The sequence below is a fragment of the Somniosus microcephalus genome, unplaced genomic scaffold, assembly GCF_052327205.1.
Source record: "Somniosus microcephalus isolate GS21.2 unplaced genomic scaffold, FLI_Smic_1.0 unresolved_chr9, whole genome shotgun sequence".
Taxonomy (NCBI): Eukaryota; Metazoa; Chordata; class Chondrichthyes; order Squaliformes; family Somniosidae; genus Somniosus; species Somniosus microcephalus.
Genome location: NW_028225187.1, coordinates 15,262,115 through 15,288,592, shown reverse-complemented (window position 1 = coordinate 15,288,592; position 26,478 = coordinate 15,262,115). Strand labels below are relative to the sequence as shown.

Here is a 26,478-nt window from a genome sequence, read left to right as displayed (position 1 = left end):
TGGAGGGAGTGCAGCGAAGATTCACCAGACTGATACCTGGGATGGCAGGAATGACGTATGAGGAGAGATTGGGTCGATTGGGCTTATACTCGCTGGAGTTTAGAAGAATGAGTGGGGATCTCATTGAAACTTATAAAATTCTAACAGGACTAGACAGACAGAAGGATGTTCCCGATGGCGGGGAAGTCCAGAACCAGGGGTCACAGTCTAAGGATAAGGGGTAAGCCATTTAAGACTGAGATGAGGAGGAATTTCTTCACCCAGAGAGTGGTGAACCTGTGGAATTCTCTACCACAGAAGGCAGTAGAGGCCAATTAATTAAATATATTCAAGAAGGAGTTAGATATATTTCTTAAGGCTAAAGGGATCAAGGGATATGGGGAGAAAGCAGGGACAGGGTACTGAATTTGGATGATCAGCCATGATCTCATTAAATGGCCAACTTCTGCTCCTATCTTCTATGTTTCTGTGTTACAGGAGCTGTGTCAATGGGAGTGACTGCTGCAGAGGTTTTGATTGACAGCTGGCTGGGGGGCTGGCCGGGTGATTGACAGCTGGCGCGGAGTTGCCCGTGGCAACGCCGGGGGCGAGAGACAGCGAGAGTGGAGAACGCATGCGCAGTGGGCGAGGTGGGGCGGGTCGCGAAGGGCGCATGCGCGTGGGCCGGCCGCCATTTTGTCGCCTCGGACCGCGGAGAGAGAGAGAGAGAGAGAAAGAGAAAGAAAGAAAGAGAAGAGCAGGTAGGCCACCCCGAGCGCGGGCCCGCTGCCACCCACCGCCCGGACCCCACCCACCGAATCGCCGGGTTAAGGCCCCGGGGGCCAGTGCGCAGGCGCGGCCGCTGCCGGAGATAGAGCGGTTTCACCCGCGCGGGGCAGGCTGGGTAACTCCGCCGCCATTATGCGGCAGATAGGACAGCAAAATACTGCTGATGTGTTGAAAGCGATAGCATTGCCCTCAAATAGCCCAGAGTCCCGGACACAGCAACAGACGTGCTGGGAGGCTCACCCTGGCTACACAATGTCACAAGGACACTCAGTATTACACCACCCACAAATCAATCCAATCAAATCAAATCAAATCAAATCAACTTTTATTGTCATTGTTCGTGCACAAGTGCAGTACAACGAAATGTAGGCTTGCGGCACCCGAGAGTGTACAATTTGGATTAGGAATGGGACACACACAGAACGACACACACAAAACCAGCAAGGGCCTTTCAGGACACACAAAGGGAGGGACAGAGAAAGACACTGAGGAAACCAGAGGGAGACAGACAAACAGACTGAGTAACACGAGGGAGAGACAGAGACTGAGGGAAAGACAGAGGCTGCGAGAGAGACAGAGGGAGAGATAGACAGACAGGAAAAGAGAGACTGAGAGGAAGGGAGGGACTGGTATGTTGGAGCTTCCTGTTGTGAAAAGATGTTCCCTGTTGTATCAAGATGTTCTCTGTTGTGTAAAGATGTTCCCCTCCGACAGTGCAGCATTCCCTCAGTACTGCCCCTCCGACAGTGCGGCGCTCCCTCAGTACTGCCCCTCCGACAGTGCGGCGCTCCCTCAGTACTGCCCCTCCGACAGTGCGGCGCTCCCTCAGTACTGCCCCTCCGACAGTGCGGCGCTCCCTCAGTACTGCCCCTCCGACAGTGCGGCGCTCCCTCAGTACTGCCCCTCCGACAGTGCGGCGCTCCCTCAGTACTGCCCCTCCGACAGTGCGGCGCTCCCTCAGTACTGCCCCTCCGACAGTGCGGCGTTCCCTCAGTACTGCCCCTCCGACAGTGCGGCGCTCCCTCAGTACTGCCCCTCCGACAGTGCGGCGCTCCCTCAGTACTGCCCCTCCGACAGTGCGGCGCTCCCTCAGTACTGCCCCTCCGACAGTGCGGCGCTCCCTCAGTACTGCCCCTCCGACAGTGCGGCGCTCCCTCAGTACTGCCCCTCCGACAGTGCGGCGCTCCCTCAGTACTGCCCCTCCGACAGTGCGGCGCTCCCTCAATACTGCCCCTCCAACAGTGCGGAGCTCCCTCAGTACTGCCCCTCCGACAGTGCGGCGCTCCCTCAATACTGCCCCTCCGACAGTGCGGCACTCCCTCAGTACTGCCCCTCCGACAGTGCGGCACTCCCTCAGTACTGCCCCTCCGACAGTGCGGCGCTCCCTCAGTACTGCCCCTCCGACAGTGCGGCGCTCCCTCAGTACTGCCCCTCCGACAGTGCGGCACTCCCTCAGTACTGCCCCTCCGACAGTGCGGCGCTCCCTCAGTACTGCCCCTCCAACAGTGCGGCGCTCCCTCAGTACTGCCCTGGAGTGTCAGCCTAGATTTTTGTGCTCAAGTCTCTGGAGTGGGACTCGAACCCACAACCTTCTGGCGAGAATGCTAATATATATTAATATATTATATTATTTATTGAACATTAAAAACATTTACAACATTATGATCATTCCATTATACTATACAAACCCATTCCGCCACTCTGCACAGCCATTTCTCCACCACATATTAACATCACAACCTGAAGTTTAATTTGTCTTCCATAACATATATTAATCAATTGTATTTTAAAAATTGATCAAATAATACTATCTTTAAATGCCTTTCTGAATAAAAGCTCCACAGAGTCTTTTAGCTTATGTTTAAAATACTCTTCAAGATTGATTCTCCTCCCCTTAAAAACCAGAGCATTCCTTCTTTGCACGATCACGAATCTAGCCAAACTGAACCTTAAATTAATAACCACTCTGCTAGACTCCTGCAATCCCCATTAGGAAGGCAAATGGTGTGCTGGCCTTCATTACAAGAGGATTTGAGTACAGGAGTAAAGAAGTCTTACTCCAATTATACAGGGCCTTGGTGAGACCACACCTGGAGCACTGTGTACAATTTTGGTCTCCTTACCTAAAGAAGGATATACTTGCCATAGAGGGAGTGCAACGAAGGTTCACGAGATTACATAGAGACATAGAAGATAGGAGCAGGAGTCAGCCATTCGGCCCCTTGAGCCTGCCCCGCCATTCAATGAGATCATGGCTGATCATCCAAATTCAGTACCCTGTCCCTGCCTTCTCCCCATATCCCTTGATCCCCTTAGCCTTCAGAAATCTATCTAACTCCTTCTTGAATATATTTAATGAATTGACCTCAACTACCTTGTGTGGTAGAGAATTCCACAGGTTCACCACTCTCTGGGTGAAGAAATTCCTCCTCATTTCTGTCCTAAATGGCTTACTCCTTAGACTGTGACCCCTGGTTCTGGACTCCCCCGCCATCGGGAACATCCTTCCTGCATCTAGTCTGTCTAGTCCTGTTAGAATTTTATAAGTTTCAATGAGATCCCCTCTCATTCTTCTAAACTCCAGCGAGTATAAGCCCAATCGACCCAATCTCTCCTCATACGTCATTCCTGCCATCTCAAGTATCAGTCTGGTGAATCTTCGCTGCACTCCCTCCATGGCAAGAACATCCTTCCTCAGATAAGGCGACCAAAACTGCACACAATACTCAAGGTGTGGTCTCACCAAGGCCCTGTACAACTGCAGCAAGACATCCTTGTTCCTGTACTCGAACCCTCTCGCTACGAAGGCCAACATACCATTTGCCTTCTTAACCGCCTGCTGCACCTGCATGCTTACCTTCAGCGACTGGTGCACAAGGACACCCAGGTCTCGTTGCACTTCCACTTCTCCCAATCTATTGCCGTTCAGATAATAATCTGCCTTCCTGGGATGGCGGGACTGTCGTATGAGAAGAGATTGAGTAAACTAGGCCTGTATTCTCTTGAATTCAGAAGAATGAGAGGGGATCTCATTGAAGCATACGAAATTAATACAGGGCTTGATAGGGTGGATGCTGGGAGAATGTTTCCCTTGGCTGGGGAGTCTAGAACCAGGGGCCACAGCCTCAGGTGAAAGGGTAGGCCATTCAGGACTGAGATGAGGAGGAATTTCTTCACACAGAGGGTGGTGAATCTTTGGAATTCTCTACCCCAGAGGGCTGTGGAGGCTCAGTCATTGGGTATATTCAAAACAGAAGTCGATAGATTTCTGACTAGTAAGGGCATCAAGGGATATGGCGACAGGGCCGGTGAATGGAGTTGAGACAGAAGATCAGCCATGATCTTATTGAATGGCGAAGCAGGCTCGAGGGGCCGAATGGCCGACTCCTGCTCCTATTTCCTATGTTCTTATCTGGAAGTTGAATCCCAGGGAATTCCCCTTCCCGCTCTCCCATCCCTAACCCAGCAAACAAAACTTCATGCATCTGTCGAACACAATACTTAAAATCATTTAACTGCGGACATAACACCAGTAAATGGGGCAGAATCTCATCCCCCGTCCCACACACTGGGCAAGTTAGCCCCCCTCCACTCGCCCAATCTTACACCAGACCGTCGTGGTAAAAATCCGGTTATGAGCCAATTTGAAATCCAGTTCAATCCACTCTGAACATTCCAAATTCGCCCACACTCCTTTCCACATCCTGTTGAAGTCCAGCTGTGGGTATACTGCCAAAACTCCTGACCAGCAGCTGTCTTGAATCTCCATTCTCTAAACACCCCATAGAAATCTCGAGTATTGCGGTTGTCAAATTGGACCATCTCCTCCCCCTTTCTCCAGCGAAAGCTTGGAAAAGCGGGACGCATCTTACTTCCTTTGGAGATTGGCGCCTGCATCATTTCCATCCAATCCTGTGGCATTGCCCTCACAATCTTCTCACACACCGGGCTGGATTTTCATTCAGAAGTCGGGAAGGAGGCGGGACGACAACTTTCGGGTTTCAGTCCCGCCTCCATCGACGTCCGGCCAATCGACGCGATTTTCCCTTGACTGACCTTGTTGAGCCCGCCCAGCGGGCTCAGCAGGCCAATTAAGGGCCACCCCGGCAACAGGTGACGTCACAGACTGAAATTTCATCTGTCAAGACGTGTTGACAGATGAAATACCAGCGTTTCACAGCTGTTTGAAGCTGTCAAACACTGACAGTCCTGACTTCTAACCTGAGTCCTTCTACACAGACTCAGTTAGAAATCTCACGGCACAGAAAGCTGAAGGCTGTCACTTTTGACAGATCACAGCCGTTCTGCTTTCAGTTCCGGCTGAATGATGGACTCCCGACGTCTAGAGGAAGGAAGGCTGTAAAGGTAAGTACAGGTAATTTAAACTTCTTTAGACACACCAAACACACTTACCTTTGCACTCATGCACCCATCACTCACCTGAACACCGACATCGCGACCCCTCCAAGTCCTTCAACCCGACGGCCCACCTCCTCTAACCTGGCGTGGTTCGGAGCCGTCGGGAATCCCACACGACACCCCTCAAAATAGGGATTAGGCTAAAAACTGCCTGTTGACTACCCGTTAACAGGCAGTTAATTGGCACTAATCCCCTTCCCGCCTCAGGGGAGGCGGGTCCCAGCGCGGGGCGGGTACCCGCCTCCCTTGAAACTTACGTGGAGGCGGGTTTTGGGCGGGATGGTGTCGGGACCCCCGAATTCGGGATTTTTGCCCCCCGCACGCCTAAAAGCCCGCCTCACGGCGCACTGAAAATCTGGCCCATGGTCCCTATTGCTTTTCCCTCGACCTCCTGATCCTCCTCCCACACCACGTCCCTCACTATCGCTTCCGGCAACCAACCTGCAATTACCTCGTATAATACATCTTTCACAGATACAATACCAGCTTTTATAAAAGCTTGATTCAGTAATACCTCTCCTTCAATGTTGACCCACCTGTTCAAAAATAAGGGCTGTTCTTAAAAAATTCCTCAGCCCCCTTGGACATAAACTGCCCATTTTTTAAAAATTGGACCCAAGTCTCTACAGCCCCCGTATAAAACCTAGGGAGAGGCTTAATCGATTTCAGAATCATATTATTGTATTCCATATACAATGTCCCATTTCGTTTTTTTAAATGCTCAGAACAACTCTTCCAGAAACTTGTGTTTGACTTCTGAAGAAATCTCTTCACCCATTTGAATCGAAAGGATTTTTTTCTTCAAATCGACATCTGGGAAGTTGAGTCCTCCCTGATTTCTCCGTCCAATGATGGTATTGTAAGCCACCAAGGCTGGTTTCCTTTCCCGTTAAAAACCTCACACAAGCCTCTCGGGTGGGCTTTTCCGCCCACTCAGGAATGTCCCCCATTGTCAGTAAGTCTTCTTCTCAGGCAGTCCCTCGGGAACCGAGGATGACTTGCTTCCACACTAACAATGAGTTCTCAGGTGACTGATGAGTCCAATGCGGGACCTACAGTCTCTGTCACAGGTGGGGCAGACGGTGGTTGAAGGGGCGGGTGGGTTGGGGTGCTTGGGTTGACGTGCGCTCCTTCTGCTGTTTGCGCTTGGTTTCCGCTTGCTCCCGGCGAAGAGACTCGAGGTGTTCGGCGCCTTCCCGGATGCTTCTCCTCCACTTTGTCTTGGGCCGGGGATTCCCAGGTGTCGGTGGGGGATATTACACTTTTTCAAGGAGGCTTTGAGGGTGTCCTTGAAGCGTTTCCTCTGCCCACCTGGGGCTCTCTTGCCGTGTCGGAGCTCCCAGTAGAGCACTTGTTTTGGGAGTCTCGTATCGGGCATGCGGACAATGTGACCCGTCCATCGGAGCTGATCGAGCGTGGTCAGAGCTTCGATGCTGGGGATGTTGGCCTGAGCAAGAACACTGACGTTGGTGCGCCTATCCTGCCAATGGATTTGCAGGATCTTGCGGAGGCAGCGTTGGTGGTACCTCTCCAGTGCTTTGAGGTGCCTGCTGTACATGGTCCATGTCTCTGAGGCACACAGTCTCTGTCAATAAGTACCATAGCTTAGATAGCAGGAGAGCGGGACACCACTGACGCTCTTCCTTGCACTTTCATCCACCTTCTTTCCCATCTTCCCAAAATCTTCTTAATTTTCATAACCTTCGGTTCCCAATTTAATCGAGCCACTTCCTATCTGCGGGAAGATATCAATAAATTGGTCAGGTGGGCAGAACAGCGGCAAATGGAATTCAATCCGGAGAAGTGTGAGGTAATGCATTTGGGGAGGGCTAACAAGGCAAGGGAATACACATTGGCCCAGAAATTCGGGTCGGGGGCTCCCCGCGGGCGCAAGCCCCCGACGTGCACTTACCTGGCGCGCCGGCCCGTTGAGCTGTGGGCCCCCGTGGGATTCCGATCCTGGGCCTCCTCCAGCTGCCGGCGCGCAGTGCTTGCGTATCCCAGGGGCGCAGTTAGTTCGATGCGTCCCCTGGGATCACGTGGGCCATGGGGAGCCAATGGGAGCAGGGAATGCTTCATTCATAAGTTTGACTCTTGTCAAACCTATAAATACTACAAGCCCCAAAACATCACTAAATCTTCAAATACATTTTTAAAAAACCATCACATTTTTAAAATAAACTATAAATTACATGAAATAACTATTTTAAACAATAATTTAAATTTTTGAAAAAATTAATTACATTTTCTAACCGGGCTAAAAAATAAACTTATCTTTCTTTTAAAGTCTTTAAAAATAATAAATCTGTGGAAAAAATGTTTTCATTTTAATTAATTCACCATTTACCTTGTAAAAAGCAGGCCTTGCGACTTCTGGAGACTTACCCTCCCGGGAAAACCTGCAAAAAAAAAAACGTAAGTTCGATGCGCACGCGCTGCCTCTCCGGCGCATGCGTTCGACCTCTGAACCCCCTTCTTTCAGGGGGAACGGAAGTGCCGGTTCCCCGCGCATGCGCAGTACGTGCAGGAAGTCGGCACTTCCACTGGGCTTACGGGTGAGCACCCCGTGCGTACTCACCCGTGGAGACCCGAAGTTCTGGGCCAATATTAAATGGTAGGACACTTGAGTAGTGTAGAGGAACAGAGGGACCTTGGAGTGCATGTCCACGGATCCCTGAAGGTAGCAGGACAGGTCGATAAGGTGGTTAAGAAGGCATACGGAATGCTTGCCTTTATTAGCTGTGGCATAGAATACAAGAGCAGGGGGCGGTTATGCTTCAACTGTATAAAACACTAGTTAGGCCACAGCTAGAGTACTGCGTGCAGTTCTGGTCACCACATTACAGGAAGGATGTGATTGCACTGGAGAGGGCGCAGAGGAGATTTATATAGAAAACAAAAATAGGAGCAGGAGTCGGTCATTCGGCCCTTCGAGCCTGCTCCGCCATTCAATATGATCATGGCTGATCCTCTGTCTCAATACCATAATCCCGCTCTCTCCCCATACCCCTTGATGCATTTTGCGTCTAGAAATCTATCCATCTCCTTCTTAAATATATTCAGTGACTTGGCCTCCCCAGCCTTCTGTGGTAGAGAATTCCACAGGAGGATGTTCCCAGGAGGGGAACGTTCTTCACCCAGAGGGCGGTGGGGGTCTGGAACTCACTGCCTGAAAGGCTGGTCGAGGCAGAAACCCTCATCGCATTTAAACAGTACTTGGATATGCGCTTGGAGTGCCGTAACCCACAGGGCTACGGACCGAGAGCTGGGAAGTGGGATTAGGCTGGAGAGCTCGCTGTCGGCTGGCGCGGACACGATGGGCCGAATGGCCTCCTTCTGTGCTGTAAACTTCTATGATACTTGCACTTCCAGAACCGCCACCACCTTGAAGGGGCTTTCCTCCAACCATTCCCCTCTACCCCTTCCTGCCACCGGGCACAGGGACTTACTATAATTCACTCTGGCTCCTGAAGCTCGACTGCACTCCTCCACTGCTCCCGTAGCTTTCCTCGCTGACTTCCCCATCCCTCAACGTTAAGGTCGTGACATCTGCAAAAAAACTGGTGTATCACCGACACCCGCCCGGAACTGGGAGCCGCAATCCCGACCACACCTTAGGGGAAAAATTCGGTATCGCCCCGTTTGGGGCGCCATTATCGGCCGTGCGCAAAGTTTAGCGCCTGCCGCTAATTATCACCTCCGACGGCAAACTTGGCTTTTATCGCCCCTGGAGGTGATTGGAGCGCTAAATCAGGCGCGTCACACCTGCCTTAAGGCCGAGGAGCGAGGCGCTACCTCAGAGCGCTGGCGAAGCAAGGAAGGGCAAACCAAAATGAACCTGTAAAGTGCTGCTCAGTACCCAAAACTCCTTCACACAGCATTGAATCTCTCCAGAAGCCTCTCTCTCTCTCTCTCTCAGAATGTGTGGTGCAAAAATGTCACCAACAAAAAAAGGCAGGAAGCGGTCGCATTTAAATAGCGCCCCCCCAGTCCCTTTCTGACAGCATAACGCTCCCCTCAACCTGTCGTTGCTAGCGACAGGCGGTAAGGCAGGGGGCGCCACTCAATATCCGGTCCGGGGCACTAACGGGGCGTTGCGCACTCGACTGACGTCACAATCTGCCGGCGCAGGAGACCGTGGCGGTAGTCTTTAGCGCCGCCGCAAAATCTCTAGTTAATTTCGCGAGCGGCGCAAACATCGCCGCGCCCAGGCGCGAGTTGCTTTGCGCCCCATTAGCGCCCCCTTAAGGCACTAACGGGAGGCGCAAACAATTGAATTTTTCCTCCCTTGTTCCTTTCTGCATCGTGTCACCTAATGGTTCTGCGACCAACGTGTACAACAATGGGGACAACCCTGTCTCACTGACCTCTGGATCGGAAAATACTTGGATTAAAAAAAAAACATTACATTTAACACAGCGAAATATGTTTGAATGAAAAAATCCTTATCCACTCAATGAAATTGATCCCGAAACCAAATGCTTCCAAAACCCAACAATGAAACCTCAGGAGAGACCCCTGACATAATAAAACTCACTACGCACTTGGTTTGACTATAAAGCAAGGCTTTAATCAACTTGTTTCAGAACATGGAGGTCTAGTTGTACTTCACTAGTTCCTGTCTTACAAAATGTCCCTGAACAAGCTGGGCCCACGCCCGAGTATTTATACTCCTTGGACGGCGCCACCAGCTGGCCGTCCAGTGTTATTTCATGAGTCGTTTCTTGATGATGATGAGATTTATAACAACCCCATCAAAGGCTTTTTCTTGATCTATCTTCAACACTTAAGCCTCCTTCCCAGACTCTGCCATGAGCTCTATCGCATCTCGGATTGAGGCCACAGTGTCCGCGACCTCCCGGCCTACGACTCCATAGGACTGAGAGGGCAAAACTATCTGCCAAGATCTTATGATCCACATTTAATAATGTGATGGGCCTCCAATTCTTTACATCCCTTCCATCCCCTTTATTTTTAATCAGCTAAGCTTATGAAACCTCTCCTCATAGATGGGGCCAGGCTTCCCTCAATTTTAATCTCCTTAAAAAACTCCAAGAGCAACAGACTTAAAGGGCAGAATTTTCATTAGGTCGTGGAGGCGGGATTGGAGGTGTGTGGGGGGTTAAAATCTCAAAATCGGGGGTCACGACCCCATCCCGCCCCCAACCCGCCTCCATGCCAGTTTCAAAGGAGGCGGATACCCGACCCGCGCTGGGACCCGCCTCCCCGAGGGGGGAAGGGGATTAGTGCCAATTAACTGCCTGTTAACAGGTAGTTAACAGGCAGTTTTTAGCCTAATCCCTATTTTTATTGCTGAAGTGTGGGATTCCCGATGGCTCCAAACCACGCCAAGTTAGCGAGGCGGACCGTCGGGATGAAGGGCTTGGAGGGGTCGAGATGTCCGGTGTTCAGGTGAGTGATGGGTGCATGAGTGCAGAGGTAAGTGTGTTTGGTGTGTTTAAAGTGTTTAAAGAAGTTTTACTTACCATTACAGCCTTCCTTCCTTCAGGTCTCGGGAGTCCCTCATCTCACCGGCACAGAAAGCAGAATGGCTGCGAGCTGTCAAAAATTGCAGCATTCAGCTTTCTGTTCTGGAGAGATCTCTAAATCAGCCTGAGTGGAAGGAATTAACTTGGAGGAAAGACTGTCAGTGTTTGACAGCTTCAAACAGCTGTGAAACGCTGATATTTCATCTGTCAAAAGGTCTTGACAGATGAAATGTCAATCTGTGACGTCACCTGTTGCTGGGTGGCCCTTAATTGGCCTGCTGAGCCCGCTGGGCGGACTCGACAAGGTCCATCAAGTCAAAATCGCGTGGGTTGGCCAAAACTCGATGGAGGCGGGACTACAACCCCGAAAGTTGTAGTCCCGCCTCCTCATTGAAAATCCAGCTCAAAATCTCTAAAAATTCTTCATAAAATTCTGTACTTAGTCCATCAGACCCTGGGCTTTCCACCTCCCTTCATTCCGCTTATTACCTCTCACATCGGATATACAGCACAGAAACAGGCCATTCGGCCCAGCCAGTCTATGCCGGTGTTTATGCTCCACTCGAGCCTCCTCCTGTCTTTCTTCATCTAAATCTATCAGCATCACCCTCGATTCCCTTCTCCCTCATATGCTTGTCTAGCCTCCCCTTAAATCCATCTAGACTATTCGCCTCAACCACTCCCTGTGGTCGCGAGTTCCACATTCTCACCACTCTCTGGGTAAAGACGTTTCTCCTGAATTCCCCATTGGATTTCTTGGTGACTATCTTATATTGACGGCCTCTAGTTATGCTCTTCCCCACAAGTGGAAACATTCTCTCTGTATCCACTCTATCAAAACCTTTCATAGAAACATAGAAGATAGGAGCAGGAGTTGGCCATTCGGCCCCTCGAGCCTGCTCCGCCATTCAATGAGATCATGGCTGATCATCCAAACTCAGTACCCTGTCCCTGCCTTCTCCCCATATCCCTTGATCCCTTTAGCCTTAAGAAATATATCCAACTCCTTCTTGAATATATTTAATGAATTGGCCTCCACTGCCTTCTGTGGTAGAGAATTCCACAGGTTCACCGCTCTCTGGGTGAAGAAATCCCTCCTCATCTCTGTCCTAAATGGCTTACCCCTTATCCTTAGGCTGTGACCCCTGGTTCTGGACTCCCCCGCCATCGGGAACATCCTTCCTGCATCTAGTCTGTCTAGTCCTGTCAGAATTTTATAAGTTTCAATGAGATCCCCTCTCATTCTTCTAAACTCCAGCGAGTATAAGCCCAATCGACCCAATCTCTCCTCATACGTCGTTCCTGCCATCCCAGGTATCAGTCTGGTGAATCTTCGCTGCACTCCCTCCATGGCAAGAACATCCTTCCTCAGATAAGGCGACCAAAACTGCACACAATACTCAAGGTGTGGTCTCACCAAGGCCCTGTACAAATCAAAATCAACTTTTATTGTCACTGTTAGTGCACAAGTGCAGTACAACGAAATGTAGGCTTGCGGCTCCCGAGAGTGTACATTTAGATTAAGACATTTAAACATTCAACATACATTTGGCTTGTAATACATTAACATAAACATAACCATAATAAAGTGCATTGGCAGATGTGCAGGCTTTAGTGTTTATTTGTGGAGTTCAGTCGGATGACAGCCCTGGGAAAGAAGCTGTTCCTAAATCTGGTCGTACGGGTGCGAATGCATCTGTAGCGTCTCCCAGATGGCAGGAGGGCGAACAGACTGTGGCTGGGGTGGGTAGGGTCTTTGATGATGTACCGTGACCTCCGTAAACAGCGTTTCTGTTATATGTGCTCTATGGTCGGTAGCCGGGTGCCGGTAATGCGTTGGGTAGTTTTGACTACCCGCTGCAGGGCTTTCCGGTCATAGTAGCTACAGCAAAACATCCTTGTTCCTGTACTCGAACCCTCTCGCTACGAAGGCCAACATACCATTTGCCTTCTTAACCGCCTGCTGCACCTGCATGCTTACCTTCAGCGACTGGTGCACAAGGACATAATTTTAAAGACCTCTATTAGATCACCCTATAGCCTTTTTTCAAGAGAAAAGAGGCCCAGCCTGTTCATCCTTTCCTGATATGTAAACCCTCGCATTTCTGGTATCGTCCCTGTAAATCTTCTCTGCACCCTCTCCCGTGCCTCTATATCCTTTTTATAATATGGCGACCAGAACTGTACGCAGTTCTCCATTAGTGTGGCCTAACCAAGGTTTGATACAGGTTTAGCATAACTTCCCTAATTTTTAATTCTGTCCCTCTAGAAATAAACCCTAGTGCTTGATTTGCTTTTGGTATGGCCTTGCTAAACTGTCGCTACTTTTAGTGATTTGTGTATTCGTACTCCGAGATCCCTTTGTTCCTCTCCCCCACCTAGACTCGCACCCGCCAAGCGATAAGTGACCTCCCTATTCTTCCGACCAAAATACAATACCTCACATTTATCTGTGTTGAACTTCATTTGCCAATTATATGCCCATTCTGCACGTTTATTGATGTCCTCCTGTAACTTGTTGCAGTCTTCCTCAGTATTGACTATCCCCCCAATTTGGTGTCATCTGCAAATTTAGAAATTGTGTTTTTGATTCCAAAGTCTAAATCGTTAATGTAAATTGTGAATTACTTCTTTGTCTCACATGCTACTCTCATGGTCTAAAAGCAGACATGCAGGTGCAGCAAGCAGTTAGGAAGGCAAATGGTGTGTTGGCCTTCATTGCAAGAGGATTTGAGTACAGGAGCAAGGATGTCTTACTACAGTTATACAGGGCCTTGGTGAGACCACACCTGGAGTACTGTGTGCGGTTTTGGTCTCCTTACCTAAGAAAGGATATACTTGCCATAGAGGGAGTGCAGCGAAGGTTCACCAGACTGATTCCTGGGATGGCAGGACTGTCGTATGAGGAGAGATTGGGTCGACTAGGCCTTTATTCACTAGAGTTTAGAAGAATGAGAGGTGATCTAGGAACATAGAAACATAGAAGATAGGAGCAGGAGTAGGCCATTCGGCCCCTCGAGCCTGCTCCGCCATTCAGTGCGATCATAGCTGATCATCCAAGTTCAGTACCCTGTCCCTGCCTTCTCCCCATATCCCTTGATCCCTTTAGCCTTAAGAAATATATCCAACTCCTTCTTGAATATATTTAATGAATTGGCCTCCACCGCCCTCTGTGGTAGAGAATTCCACAGGTTCACCACTCTCTGGGTGAAGAAATTCCTCCTCATCTCTGTCCTAAATGGCTTACCCCTTATCCTTAGACTGTGACCCCTGGTTCTGGACTCCCCCGCCATCGGGAACATCCTTCCTGCATCTAGTCTGTCTAGTCTTGTTAGAATTTTATAAGTTTCAATGAGATCCCCTCTCATTCTTCTAAACTCCAGCGAGTACAAGCCCAATCGACCCAATCTCTCCTCATACGTCATTCCTGCCATCCCAGGTATCAGCCTGGTGAATCTTCGCTAAACTCCTTCCATGGCAAGAACATCCTTCCTCAGATCTCATTGAAACGTATAAAATTCTGACCGGGCTAGACAGACTGGATGCAGGGAGAATGTTTCTCCTGGCTGGGGGGGTCTAGAACAAGGGGTCTCAGTCTCAGGATACGGGGTAGGACATTGAGGACTGAGATGAGGAGAAATTTCTTCACTCAGAGGGTGGTGAACCTGTGGAATTCTCTACCACAGAAGGCTGTGGAGGCCAAGTCACTGAATATATTTAAGAAGGAGATAGATAGATTTCTAGACACAAAAGGCATCAAGGGGTATGGGGAGAGAGCGGGAATATGGTATTGAGATAGAGGATCAGCCATGATCACATTGAATGGCGGAGCAGGCTCGAAGGGCCGACTCCTGCTCCTATTTTTCCATGTTTCTATGTTTCCCTTCCAAACCTTCTGAACTCTCTCTCGGACATCCTCATCCCAAAAGGTTTCTTACAGACACAACAGCCTTTAAAACTCTGCAACAACTGCTGCAGATTCTTCTCTCCCCCTCAGTCACTTCACGTTAATCGAGACCAGTGTAATCACGACTCCGAATAAGGGAAGTGTGCCTGATAATCCGCCCCCCCCCCCCCATCATTCAAACTCCGGCCCTTCCCTCCTCTCACGCTCCTTCCCAACTTTTCGGGCAGATGTTGCTTTCTCCTGCAGCCTCCGGCTCTTTCTCGCCTCCTGTTTGAACCTTCCCTGCAGTTTCAGCCTCTTCCTTGCGTTAGGTTTGGGCCGAGGAGCTTCCCTCCTTCCCCCCCCCCCCCCCCTCGCTAACCTCTCCCTGTCCACACGATGCCCCCCCCCGACTTCCATATCTCCGTCCCCCTCTGACTCCTCACTCTCGCGCTCTGCTCTAACCTCCGGTCCCCGCTTCCCGCCCTGCCGCTCCTTTAAGGCTCCTGCCTCTTGCCCCCCCCCCTTCTCCCCGAGATGTCCAACCCCCCTGTCTTTCATGGAATTCAATCCGGAGAAGTGTGAGGTAATGCATTTGGGGAGGGCTAACAAGGCAAGGGAATACACATTAAATGGTAGGACACTGAGTAGTGTAGAGGAACAGAGGGACCTTGGAGTGCAGGTCCACAGATCCCTGAAGGTAGCAGGCCAGGTAGATAAGGTGGTTAAGAAGGCATACGGAATGCTTCGCAATTTTCTGCCTCTTCCTGCGCTCTTTTCTCCTTCCGTCCACCAGCTGTGTCCTCCGCCCGCTCCGCTCCACTCACACCACCTGCTCCTTCAATTCATTAAATATATTCAAGAAGGAGTTAGATATATTTCTTAAGGCTAAAGGGATCAAGGGATATGGGGAGAAGGCAGGGACAGGGTACTGAATTTGGATGATCAGCCATGATCTCATTGAATGGCGGAGCAGGCTCGAGGGGCCGAATGGCCTACTCCTGCTCCTATCTTCTATGTTTCTATGCCTTTATTAGCCGTGGCGTAGAATACAAGAGCAGGGGGCGGTTATGCTTCAACTGTATAAAACACTAGTTAGGCCGCAGCTGGAGTACTGCGTGCAGTTCTGGTCACCACATTACAGGAAAGATGTGATCGCACTAGAGAGGGTACAGAGGAGATTTACAAGGATGTTGCTGGGAGTAGTGAATCTTAGCTACGAGGAAAGACTGGATAGGCTGGGTCTGTGTTCCTTGGAACAGAGGAGGCTGAGGGGAGACCTTATTGAGGTGTATAAAATTATGAGGGGCCTAGATAAAGTGGATAGAAAGGACCTATTTCCCTCAGCAGAGGGGGTCAAAAACCAGGGGGCACAGATTTAAAGTAATTGGGGGAAGGTTTAGAGGGGATTTGAGGGGAAATGTCTTCACCCAGAGGGTTGTGGGGGTCTGGAACTCACTGCCTGAAAGGGTGGTCGAGGCAGGAACCCTCACCACATTTTAAAAAGTACTTGGATGTGCCCTTGGGATGCTGTAACCTGCAGGGCTACGGACCGAGAGCTGGGAAGTGGGATTAGGCTGGATAGCTCTTTGCTGGCCGGCGCGGACACGATGGGCCGAAATGGCCTCCTCCCGTGCTCTAACTTTCTATGATTCAATGAGTATTTACACTTACCCCGCTCCCGCCTCCTCTCCCCCCGCGGACACCAAATTCTTTAGGGAGAGCTGAACCGTATTATGTCTCGACTCTGTCCTCGACCCGTGCTGCCCTCTGCTGTCTTTGTCCTTTTCTACCGTACTTGGTGTGTTTTCCACCAACTCCGCCCTGTTCTCTGCTCCGCAATTTTCTGCCTCTCCCTGCGCTCTTTTCTCCTTCCGTTCACCAGCTGTGTCCTCCGCCTGCTCCGCTCACACCTCCTGCTCCTTCTCCCGTCTCCCCGTCACTCAAGGGGCTTCCTTCTACCTCACCCTCACAGCGGACGGGGCCTTTGTGACCTCACAGCCCACAGCTCTCCGCCTTGCAGCTCCGAGCGATGTGCCCAGACTCATAGAAACATAGAAGATAGGAGCAGGACTCGGCCATTCGGCCCTTCGAGCCTGCTCCGCCATTCAATGAGATCATGGCTGATCATCCAAATTCAGTACCCTGTCCCAGCCTTCTCCCCATATCCCTTGATCCCTTTAGCCTTAAGAAATATATCCAACTCTTTCTTGAATATATTTAATGAACTGGCCTCCACCGCCCTCTGTGGCAGAGAATTCCGCAGGTTCACCACTCTCTGGGTGAAGAAATTCCTCCTCATTTCAGTCTTAAATGGCTTACCCCTTATCCTTAGACTATAACCCCTGGTTCTGGACTCCCCCGCCATCGGGAACATCCTTCCAGCATCTAGTCTGTCCAGGCCTGACAGAATTTTATAGGTTTCGATGAGATCCCCTCTCAATCTTCTAAACTCCAGTGAGTATAAGCCCAGTCGACACAATCTCTCCTCATACGTCATTCCTGCCATCCCAGGTATCAGCCTGGTGAATCTTCGCTGCACTCCTTCCATGGCAAGAACGTCCTTCCTCAGGTAAGGTGACCAAAACTGCACACAATACTCAAGGTGCGGTCTCACCAAGGCCCTGTACAACTGTAGCAAGACATCCTTGTTCCTGTACTCGAACCCTCTCGCTACGAAGGCCAACATACCATTTGCCTTCTTAACCGCCTGCTGCACCTGCATGCTTACCTTCAGCGACTGGTGCACAAGGACGCCCAGGTCTCTTTGCACTTCCCCTTCTCCCAATCTATTGCCATTCAAAGAATAATCTGCCTTCCTGTTTTTGCCACCAAAGTGGATAACCTCACATTTATCCACATTAGAGTGCATTTGCCATGTTTCTGCCCAATCACCCAACCTGTCCAAATCGTACTGGACACAGTTATAACAGTACAAGTCTGGACAGCTTCTTGCAAGCCGCTCGTGTCCAAGACAATAATAACAAACCTTCACCTGATTCTCGTGCAGTTCCCGGAAGTACTGCACTCCTTCCATTGTCTCGAATTTCATGCTATACGGCAATGACTTCACCCCCTCTGGGAACCGCAGCTTTACATTACGGGTTCCATCTGCTACCTGTGTTCCTGGATAGTAACATTTAGATACGAATGTAGGAGGTATGATCAGTAAGTTCGCAGATGACACGAAAATTGGTGGAATGGTAAATAGCGAGGAGGGAAGCCTCAGGCTACAGGACGATATAGACGGGTTGGTCAAATGGGCAGAACAGTGGCAAATGGAATTTAACCCTGAAAAGTGTGAGGTGATGCATTTTGGGAGGACTAACAAGGCAAGGGAATACACAATGAATGGTAGGACCCTAGGAAGGACAGAGGATCAGAGGGACCTTGGTGTGCATGTACATAGATCCCTGAAGGCAGCAGGACAGGTAGATAAGGTGGTTAAGGAGGCATATGGGATACTTGCCTTCATTAGCCGAGGCTTAGAATATAAGAGCAGGGAGGTTATGATGGAGCTGTACAAAACGCTAGTTAGGCCACAGCTGGAATACTGTGTGCAGTTCTGGTCGCCACACTATAGGAGGGATGTGATTGCATTGGAGAGGGTGCAGAGGAGATTCACCAGGATGTTACCTGGGCTGGAGCGCTTCAGCTATGGAGAGAGACTGGACAGGCTGGGGTTGTTTTCCTTAGAGCAGAGAAGGCTGAGGGGGGACCTGATTGAGGTGTACAGAATGATGAGGGGCATAGATAGGGTAGATAGAAAGGAACTTTTCCCCTTAGTAGAGGGGTCAATAACCAGGGGGCATAGTTTCAAGGTAAGGGGCAGGAGGTTTAGAGGGGATTTGAGGAAAATCTTTTTCACCCAGAGGGTGGTTGGAATGTGGAACTCACTGCCTGAAAGGGTGGTAGAGGCAGGAACCCTCACAACATTCAAGAAGCATTTAGATGAGCACTTGAAACGCCATAGCATACAAGGCTACGGACCAAGTGCTGGAAAATGGGATTAGAATAGACAGGGCGTGATGGCCGGCGCGGACACGACGGGCCGAAGGGCCTCTCTCTGTGCTGTATAACTCTATGACTCTATAACTCCTCCTTATTGCCGAGCAAATTTTAATGTCCCACGACTACAAACTTTTTTATTAGCACCTCGTCCTCAATGCAAACCGACCGGCGGGTTTAAGAATGAGACCACCGCCTCTTCAGGATGCAGCAGAGATACCTCCAAGAACTTAACTCCAACCTTCAAACTCAGTAAAAAGTCTTTCCACCTCCTCTCGGCCACTGGCCGTCGCCTCGAACCCAACATTCAGCTTTGGTCGGCGGGCAAAGCAGCTTCCCTCGCCGCAGTCCTCATGAACCGCCTGGATAACGTCCCAAGCTCGTGTCTCCTTATCCTCGCACTGAACCACCAGACCTCCCGGGGTCCCGGTCCAAATCTTTGAGCCTTTATTTCTCCCTTCCCCCGACATTTTCTCCCCCGATTAAATTAATCCTGGGAACACTGTCGCCCGAGGGGCCCGACACGGGCTGATAACGGACCAAAAAGGGCCCTAAAACCTGGAAAAACAACAAGTCTGTTACTATCCCCCTCTCCATTTACATTTCCGAACTTTGTGTCATAGAAACATCGAAGATAGGAGCAGGAGGAGGCCATTCGGCCCCTCGAGCCTGCTCCGCCATTTAATGAGATCATGGCTGATCATCCAAATTCAGTACCCGGTCCCTGCCTTCTCCCCATATCCCTTGATCCCTTTAGCCTTAAGAAACATATCCAACTCCTTCTTGAATATATTTAATGAATTAGCCTCAACTGCCTTCTGTGATAGAGAATTCCACAGGTTCACCACTCTCTGGGTGAAGAAATTCCTCCTCATCTCTGTCCTAAGTGTCCTACCCCTTATCCTTAGACTGTGACCCCTGGTTCTGGACTCCCCGTCCATCGGGAACACCCTTCCTGCATCTAGTCTGTCTAGTCCTGTTAGAATTTTATAAGTTTCAATGAGATCCCCTCTCATTTTTCTAAACTCCAGCGAGTATAAGCCCAATCGACCCAATCTCTCCTCATACGTCATTCCTGCCATCCCAGGTATCAGCCTGGTGAATCTTCGCTGCACTCCCTCCATGGCAAGAACATCCTTCCTCAGATAAGGCGACCAAAACTGCACACAATACTCAAGATGTGGTCTCACCAAGGCCCTGTACAGCTGCAGCAAGACATCCTTGTTCCTGTACTCGAATCCTCTCGCTACGAAGGCCAACATACCATTTGCCTTCTTAACCGCCTGCTGCACCTGCATGCTTACCTTCAGCGACTGGTGCACAAGGACGCCCAGGTCGCGTTGCACTTCCCCTTCTCCCAATCTATTGCCAATCATTAGTGGCTCAGTTGGTAACACACTTGCATCTGAGTCAGAAGGTTGTGAGTTCACAGCCCCACTCCAGAGACTTGAGCACATATATCCAGGCTGACACTCCCAGTGCAGTGCCGGGGGAGCGCCGCACTGCCGGAGGTGCCGTCTTTCGGATGAGACGTTAAACCGTCTGCTCTCTCAGGTGGACGTAAAAGATCCCACGGCCACTATTTCGAAGAAGAGCAGGGGGGAGTTCTCCCCGGTGTCCTGGGCCCAATATTTATCCCTCAACCAACATAACAAAAACAGATGATCCGGTCATTATCACATTGCTGTTTGTGGAAGCTTGCTGTGCGCAAATTGGCTGCCGAGTTTCCCACATTACAACAGCGACTACACTTCAAAAAGCACCTCATTGCCTGTAAAGCGCTTTGAGATGTCCGGTGGCCGTGAAAGGCGCTTTAGAAATGCAAATCTTCCTTTCTTGGACCTCGTACCGAGAGGGTTCGAGTACAGGAACAAGGATGTCTTGCTACAGTTGTACAGGGCCTTGGTGAGACCGCATCTTGAGTATTGTGTGCAGTTTTGGTCGCCTTATCTGAGGAAGGATGTTCTTGCCATGGAGGGAGTGCAGCGAAGATTCACCAGGCTGATACCTGGGATGGCAGGAATGACGTATGAGGAGAGATTGGGTCGATTGGGCTTATACTCGCTGGAGTTTAGAAAAATGAGAGGGGATCTCATTGAAACTTATAAAATTCTAACAGGACTGGACAGACTAGATGCAGGAAGGATGTTCCGGATGGCGGGGGAGTCCAGAACCAGGCGTCACAGTCTAAGGATAAGGGGTAAGCCATTTAGGACAGAGATGAGGAGGAATTTCTTCACCCAGAGAGTGGTGAACCTGTGGAATTCTCTACCACAGAAGGCAGTGGAGACCAATTCATTAAATATATTCAAGAAGGAGTTGGATATATTTCTTAAGGCTAAAGGGATCAAGGGATATGGGGAGAAGGCAGGGACAGGGTACTGAATTTGGATGATCAGCCATGATCTCATTAAATGGCGGAGCAGGCTCGAGGGGCCGAATGGCCTCCTCCTCTGCTGCTATGACTCTATGACTTGATCAAAAAACCTGACCGAGTCTGTCAAACGCGATTTGTCTTTAACAAACCCTGTCATTTATTAACCCATTTTTTATTTCCCAAATGCCAGTTGGTTTTGTGCTGCCTTTTTGAAAGTCGCCCTCGTTCTTTTTGCGTTTCAGAATCCCGATCTGATATGGACCGCCGGGAGCAGGGAGGTCCCCGGGGGCTGGAGCCTCTTGCCGGACCCTCGGTGGGGGCTTGGAGCCGCCACGCGGAGGACGGAGAGGCGAACTACCAGTGCTCGGTCTGCGGCAAGCTGTTCAGGTGGGCCTGCGTGCTGGAGTCGCACCAGCGCTACCACCGGGGCGAGCGGCCCTTCGAGTGCACCGTCTGCGGCAAGGGGTTCGTGACCTCCAGCAACCTGACCGACCACCAGCGGGTGCACAGCGGGGAGAAGCCCTTCGGCTGCCGGCTGTGCGGGAAGAGCTTCGTCTCGTCCAGCAACCTGATCGCCCACCGCCGCACCCACAGCGGGGAGCGGCCCTACAAGTGCACGGTCTGCGGCAAGGGCTTCGTGGCCTCGCCCAACCTGACGGTGCACCAGCGCACTCACACCGGCGAGAGGCCGTTCCGCTGCCGCACCTGCGGCAAGGGCTTCGTGGAGTCGGGCAAGCTGTCGCGGCACGAACAGATCCACACCGGCCAGCGGCCGTTCAAGTGCCCGACCTGCGGCCGGGGCTTCCTGGAGTCGGGCAAGCTGGTCCAGCACGAGCGCCTCCACGCCGGCGTCCGCCCCTTCGCCTGCGGCACCTGCGGCCGCGGGTTCGTCACCTCCAGCAACCTCATGGCCCACCAGCGCATCCACACGGGCGAGCGCCCTTTCAAGTGCGCCGCCTGCGGCAAGGGGTTTGTGACCTCCAGCAACCTGACCGCTCACCAGCGCACCCACACGGGCGAGAGGCCCTTCCGCTGCCCGGTCTGCGGCCGGGGCTTCATCGAGTCGGGCAAGCTGTCCCGTCACGAGCGGGTCCACACCGGCGAGAAGCCCTTCCCCTGCCCGCGCTGCGGCAAACGCTTCACCCGCGCCGCCTCGCTGCGGAACCACCAGCGGGCGCACGCAGGGGCCGAGGCCGCCCTGAGCGCTGCGGGGGCCCTTTGAACGCGGGCGGATGGGCGGAGGGAGGTTCGGTAAGACCGTCCCCAATGTGTGTCTCCAACAAGGACGGAGGGAGATTCGGAGACTGTCCCCAACGTGTCTCATCAACAAGGACGGAGGGAGATTCGGAGACTGTCCCCAACATGTCTCATCAAAAAGGATGGAGGGAGATTCGGAGACTGTCCCCAACGTGTCTCCAAGGACGAATCCCCCCCCCCCGCCGCGGACTGTTTCAGAAACATAGAAGATAGGAGCAGGAGTAGGCCATTCGGCCCCTCGAGCCTGCTCCGCCATTCAATGAGATCATGGCTGATCATCCAAATTCAGTACCCTGTCCCTGCCTTCTCCCCATATCCCTTGATCCCTTTAGCCTTAAGAAATATATCCAACTCCTTCTTGAATATATTTAATGAATTGGCCTCAACTGCCTTCTGTGGTAGAGAATTCCACAGGTTCACCACTCTCTGGGTGAAGAAATTCCTCCTCATCTCTGTCCTAAATGGCTTACCCCTTATCGTTAGACTGTGACCCCTGGTTCTGGACTCCCCCGACCATCGGGAACATCCTGCGTCTAGTCTGTCTAGTCCTGTTAGAATTTTATAAGTTTCGATGAGATCCCCTCTCATTCTTCTAAACTCCAGCGAGTATAAGCCCAATCGATCCAATCTCTCCTCATACGTCATTCCTGCCATCCCAGGTATCAGTCTGGTGAATCTTCGCTGCACTCCCTCCATGGCAAGAACATTCTTCCTCAGATAAGGCGATCAAAACTGCACACAATACTCAAGGTGTGGTCTCACCAAGGCCCTGTACAACTGCAGCAAGACGTCCTTGTTCCTGTACTCGAACCCTCTCGCTACGAAGACTCGCATTTCTCCAGCGTATTTCACGACCACCGGACGGAGGCCCCCCCCCCCCGCCCCGAAGTGACCTCGCAGCCCAGGAAGTACTTTTCCCAAGCGTGGTCGCCGTTGTCACGTGTGGAGAAACGCCGCCGCCGATTCGCGCAGAGCAAGATCCCACAAACAGCGACGTGATGACGAGCAGATCGTCGAGTTGTTGGATTTTTTTTTTGTGTCGTGATAAGTCAAGGGAGAAATATCGGGTCCCCAGGACACCGGGGAGAACTCCTGCCGCACCCCCCCCCCCCCCCCGCCCTTCTTTGTTCTTTTACGTCCACCCGAGAGAGAGAGCAGACAGGGTACTCGGTTTAACGTCTGATCACGAAAGACGGTACCTCCGACAGTGCGGCACTCCCTCGCCGGGGGCAAGTGACTTGAAGTGGAGCGGGGGGCGAAGATATCAGCAAATTCAAACTGGTGGGGGGGTGAAATCGCTGAACTCCATGTGGGGGGGGGGCAGGGGTAGATTGTGTGCTGTATTAATCGAACGCTTGATCCAGATCTCACAAGTGTCATCTCCGTGTGTGTGTATATATATCTTCTATCTATCTATCTATCTATATAAATGAGTCTGTCTGTCTCTCTGTGTGTATGTCCGCGGTAAACTCATAAGTTATACAGCGTACCTACACATATGTTATATCAAAAGAAAGCTTATGATTAGGGGAGTGTCATAGGCGTATTTACTTTTTGGTCAGACAAAAATTGCTCGGACAGTATACAAAAAACGGACAAAATCCGCTCATTAGCGTTGAGTGACGTGATGGTTGACCAATCCTACGGGGGAAGCGCGGTGCGTCACGGGGGACGTTTCATGCCGTGTGTGGGCGGGGCCTAATCCTGCCGCGAGTGTGGGAGCGGGAAAACCTGCCGTGAGTGCGGGAGCGGGAAAACAGATACACAGACATCGACAGAGACAACCACGCGGCCCGAGAGACAGCGAGCATACACACACAGAGACACACCCGCACGTCCCCCCTCTCTCTCCTCCCCCCCACTCCCTCTCTCCTATTTATCTACACAGAGAGAACCGCGCGTCCCGAGAGACAGCGAGCGGCGGCGGCGGGCCGGAGCGTCAGCTGAGATGGGGTGACTCGGGCCAGGCCTGAGGTGCTGCACCGCGCACGGGGGCTCTGGGCCCAGCCCCTTCCCCGGGGTGTCTTCCTCTCTTCTCTATCTCCTTCCCTCACTCTCTCTCTCTCTCCTTCCCTCTCTCTCTCCTTCCCCCTCTCTCTCTCTCTCTCCTTCCCCCTCTCTTGCCGTGAGTGCGGGACCGGGAAAACAGATACACTGAGCGGGAGCTCAGCTGAGGTGAGTCGGGCCAGGCCTGAGGCGCTAGGCCGCGCACGGGAGCTCCGGGTCACCGCGGCCGGGCTCTGAGTCCAACCCCTTCCCCAGGGTGTCTTCCTCTCTTCCCTATCTCCTTCCCTAAATCTCTCCTTCCCTCTCTGTCTCTCCTTCCCCCTCTCTCTCTCTCTCTCCTTCCCCCTCTCTCTCCCTCCCCCTCTCTCTCTCTCCCTCCCCTCTCTCTCCTTCCCCCTCTCTCTCTCCTTCCCCCACTCTCTCTCCTTCCCCCTCTCTCTCTCTCTCTCCTTCCCCCTCTCTCTCTCTCCTTCCCCCTCTCTCTCTCTCCTTCCCCCCTCTCTCCCTCCCCCTCTCTCTCCTTCCCCCTCTCTCTCTCTCTCCTTCCCCCTCTCTCTCCTTCCCCCTCTCTCTCTCTCTCCTTCCCCCTCTCTCTCTCTCCCTCCCCCTCTCTCTCTCTCCCTCCCCCTCTCTCTCTCCTTCCCCCACTCTCTCTCCTTCCCCCTCTCTCTCTCTCCCTCCCCCTCTCTCTCCTTCCCCCTCTCTCTCCTTCCCCCTCTCTCTCTCTCCTTCCCCCTCTCTCTCCCTCCCCCTCTCTCTCTCTCCTTCCCCCTCTCTCTCTCTCCTTCCCCCTCTCTCTCTCTCCTTCCCCCTCTCTCGCTCTCCTTCCCCCTCTCTCTCCCTCCCCCTCTCTCTCCTTCCCCCTCTCTCTCTCCTTCCCCCTCTCCCTATCTCTCCTTCCCCCTCTCTCGCTCTCCTTCCCCCTCTCTCTGTCTCCCTCCCCCTCTCTCCTTCCCCCTCTCTCTCTCTCCCTCCCCCTCTCTCTCTCTCCTTCCCCCTCTCTCCTTCCCCCTCTCTCTCCTTCCCCCTCTCTCTCTCTCTCCTTCCCCCCTCTCTCCTTCCCCCTCTCCCTATCTCTCCTTCCCCCTCTCTCTCCTTCCCCCTCTCTCTCTCTCTCCTTCCCCCCTCTCTCTCTCCTTCCCCCTCTCTCTCTCTCTCTCCTTCCCCCTCTCTCCTCCCCCCCTCTCTCTCTCTCCTTCCCCCTCTCTCTCTCTCTCTCTCCTCCCCCCCTCCCCCTCTCTCTCTCCTAACCACACTTGGAGTTACTGTGAACGGTTCCGGTCTCCATCTGTTTCGTTCTGCCCTGCAGCTGCCCATCAACCTGCTCGACGCCAATACTACCCTCCTCCTCGGCGGCAACTTGCATTCATCTGGCACTTCTCTCGACCGGGGCAGGGATGGGCAGCAAGGACAGAGTACAGCGGGCAAGGACACTGAAGGCACAATTGGAAGAGATAGATTGTTAGGCAGGGGAGGGAGGGAGAGAGAGGGGGAGACAAGGGGAGGGGGAGAGAGAGGGGGAGGGAGGGAGAGAGGAAAGGAGGGAGGGAGAGGGGAGGGAGGGAGACGGAGGGAGAGAGGAAAGGAGGGAGGGAGAGAGAGCAGAGGGGAGGCGGAGGGAGGGGAGGGAAGAAGCACGGGGTGGGGGAGAGAGTAGAGGGAGGGAGAGAGTGAAGGGGGTGGAGAGAGGGTGAGGGAGGGGGGAGTCAGAGACTCCTGACCAGACTCGGGCACGGCAAGCTGTTGACCAGGCGAGACATACCCAAGCCAGAGCCTCAGAGACTCCTGACCAGACTCAGGCACGGCAAGCTGTTGACCAGGCGATCCCCATTAACAAAAAACGAAGTTAAAGAACCACCTCCTGGGTGCTTAGGAAGAGTTCTTCAATCCCAACAGTTTTATAAACATGGCAGAGGGTTCTTCAGTTCCCTCGACAACGCCGGGTACTCCAGCTAGTATATATATATGTCTTCCTGCACAATTAACTGTTTTGAGGTGAAGTCTTTGTTGTTACGTAATAAAATGCAGCTTTATGTGCTCAGCAAGATCCCGGTTGATCTGTCTTTGCTGGGATGAGGGCCCTCGGTTTAACGTCTTGTCCGGAAACGTGCCACCTCCCACGGCGCGGCGCTCCCTCAGTACGGGGACGTGGGGGGGGCTGTTCAGCGGAGCTGCTGAATTGTTTGCGGGATCTTGCTGTTCATAAAATGGCTGCCCCGCTCACCTGCGTTTTATTCATTCACCGAGACGCTGGCAAGGCCTGGCAT

General features: G+C 52.0%; 1 protein-coding gene across 1 annotated transcript; it reads left to right on the top strand.

The window, feature by feature from the left end:
• The first annotated feature begins 631 nt into the window (after positions 1–631).
• LOC147084810 (uncharacterized) lies at positions 632–26,258 on the top strand. Its single transcript, XM_085979521.1, has 2 exons — positions 632–740; positions 21,190–26,258. The coding sequence occupies exons 1-2, from the start codon at positions 653–655 to the stop codon at positions 22,167–22,169; spliced, it is 1,068 nt and encodes a 355-aa protein (XP_085835647.1). The 5' UTR covers positions 632–652; the 3' UTR covers positions 22,170–26,258.
• The last annotated feature ends 220 nt before the right edge of the window (positions 26,259–26,478 follow it).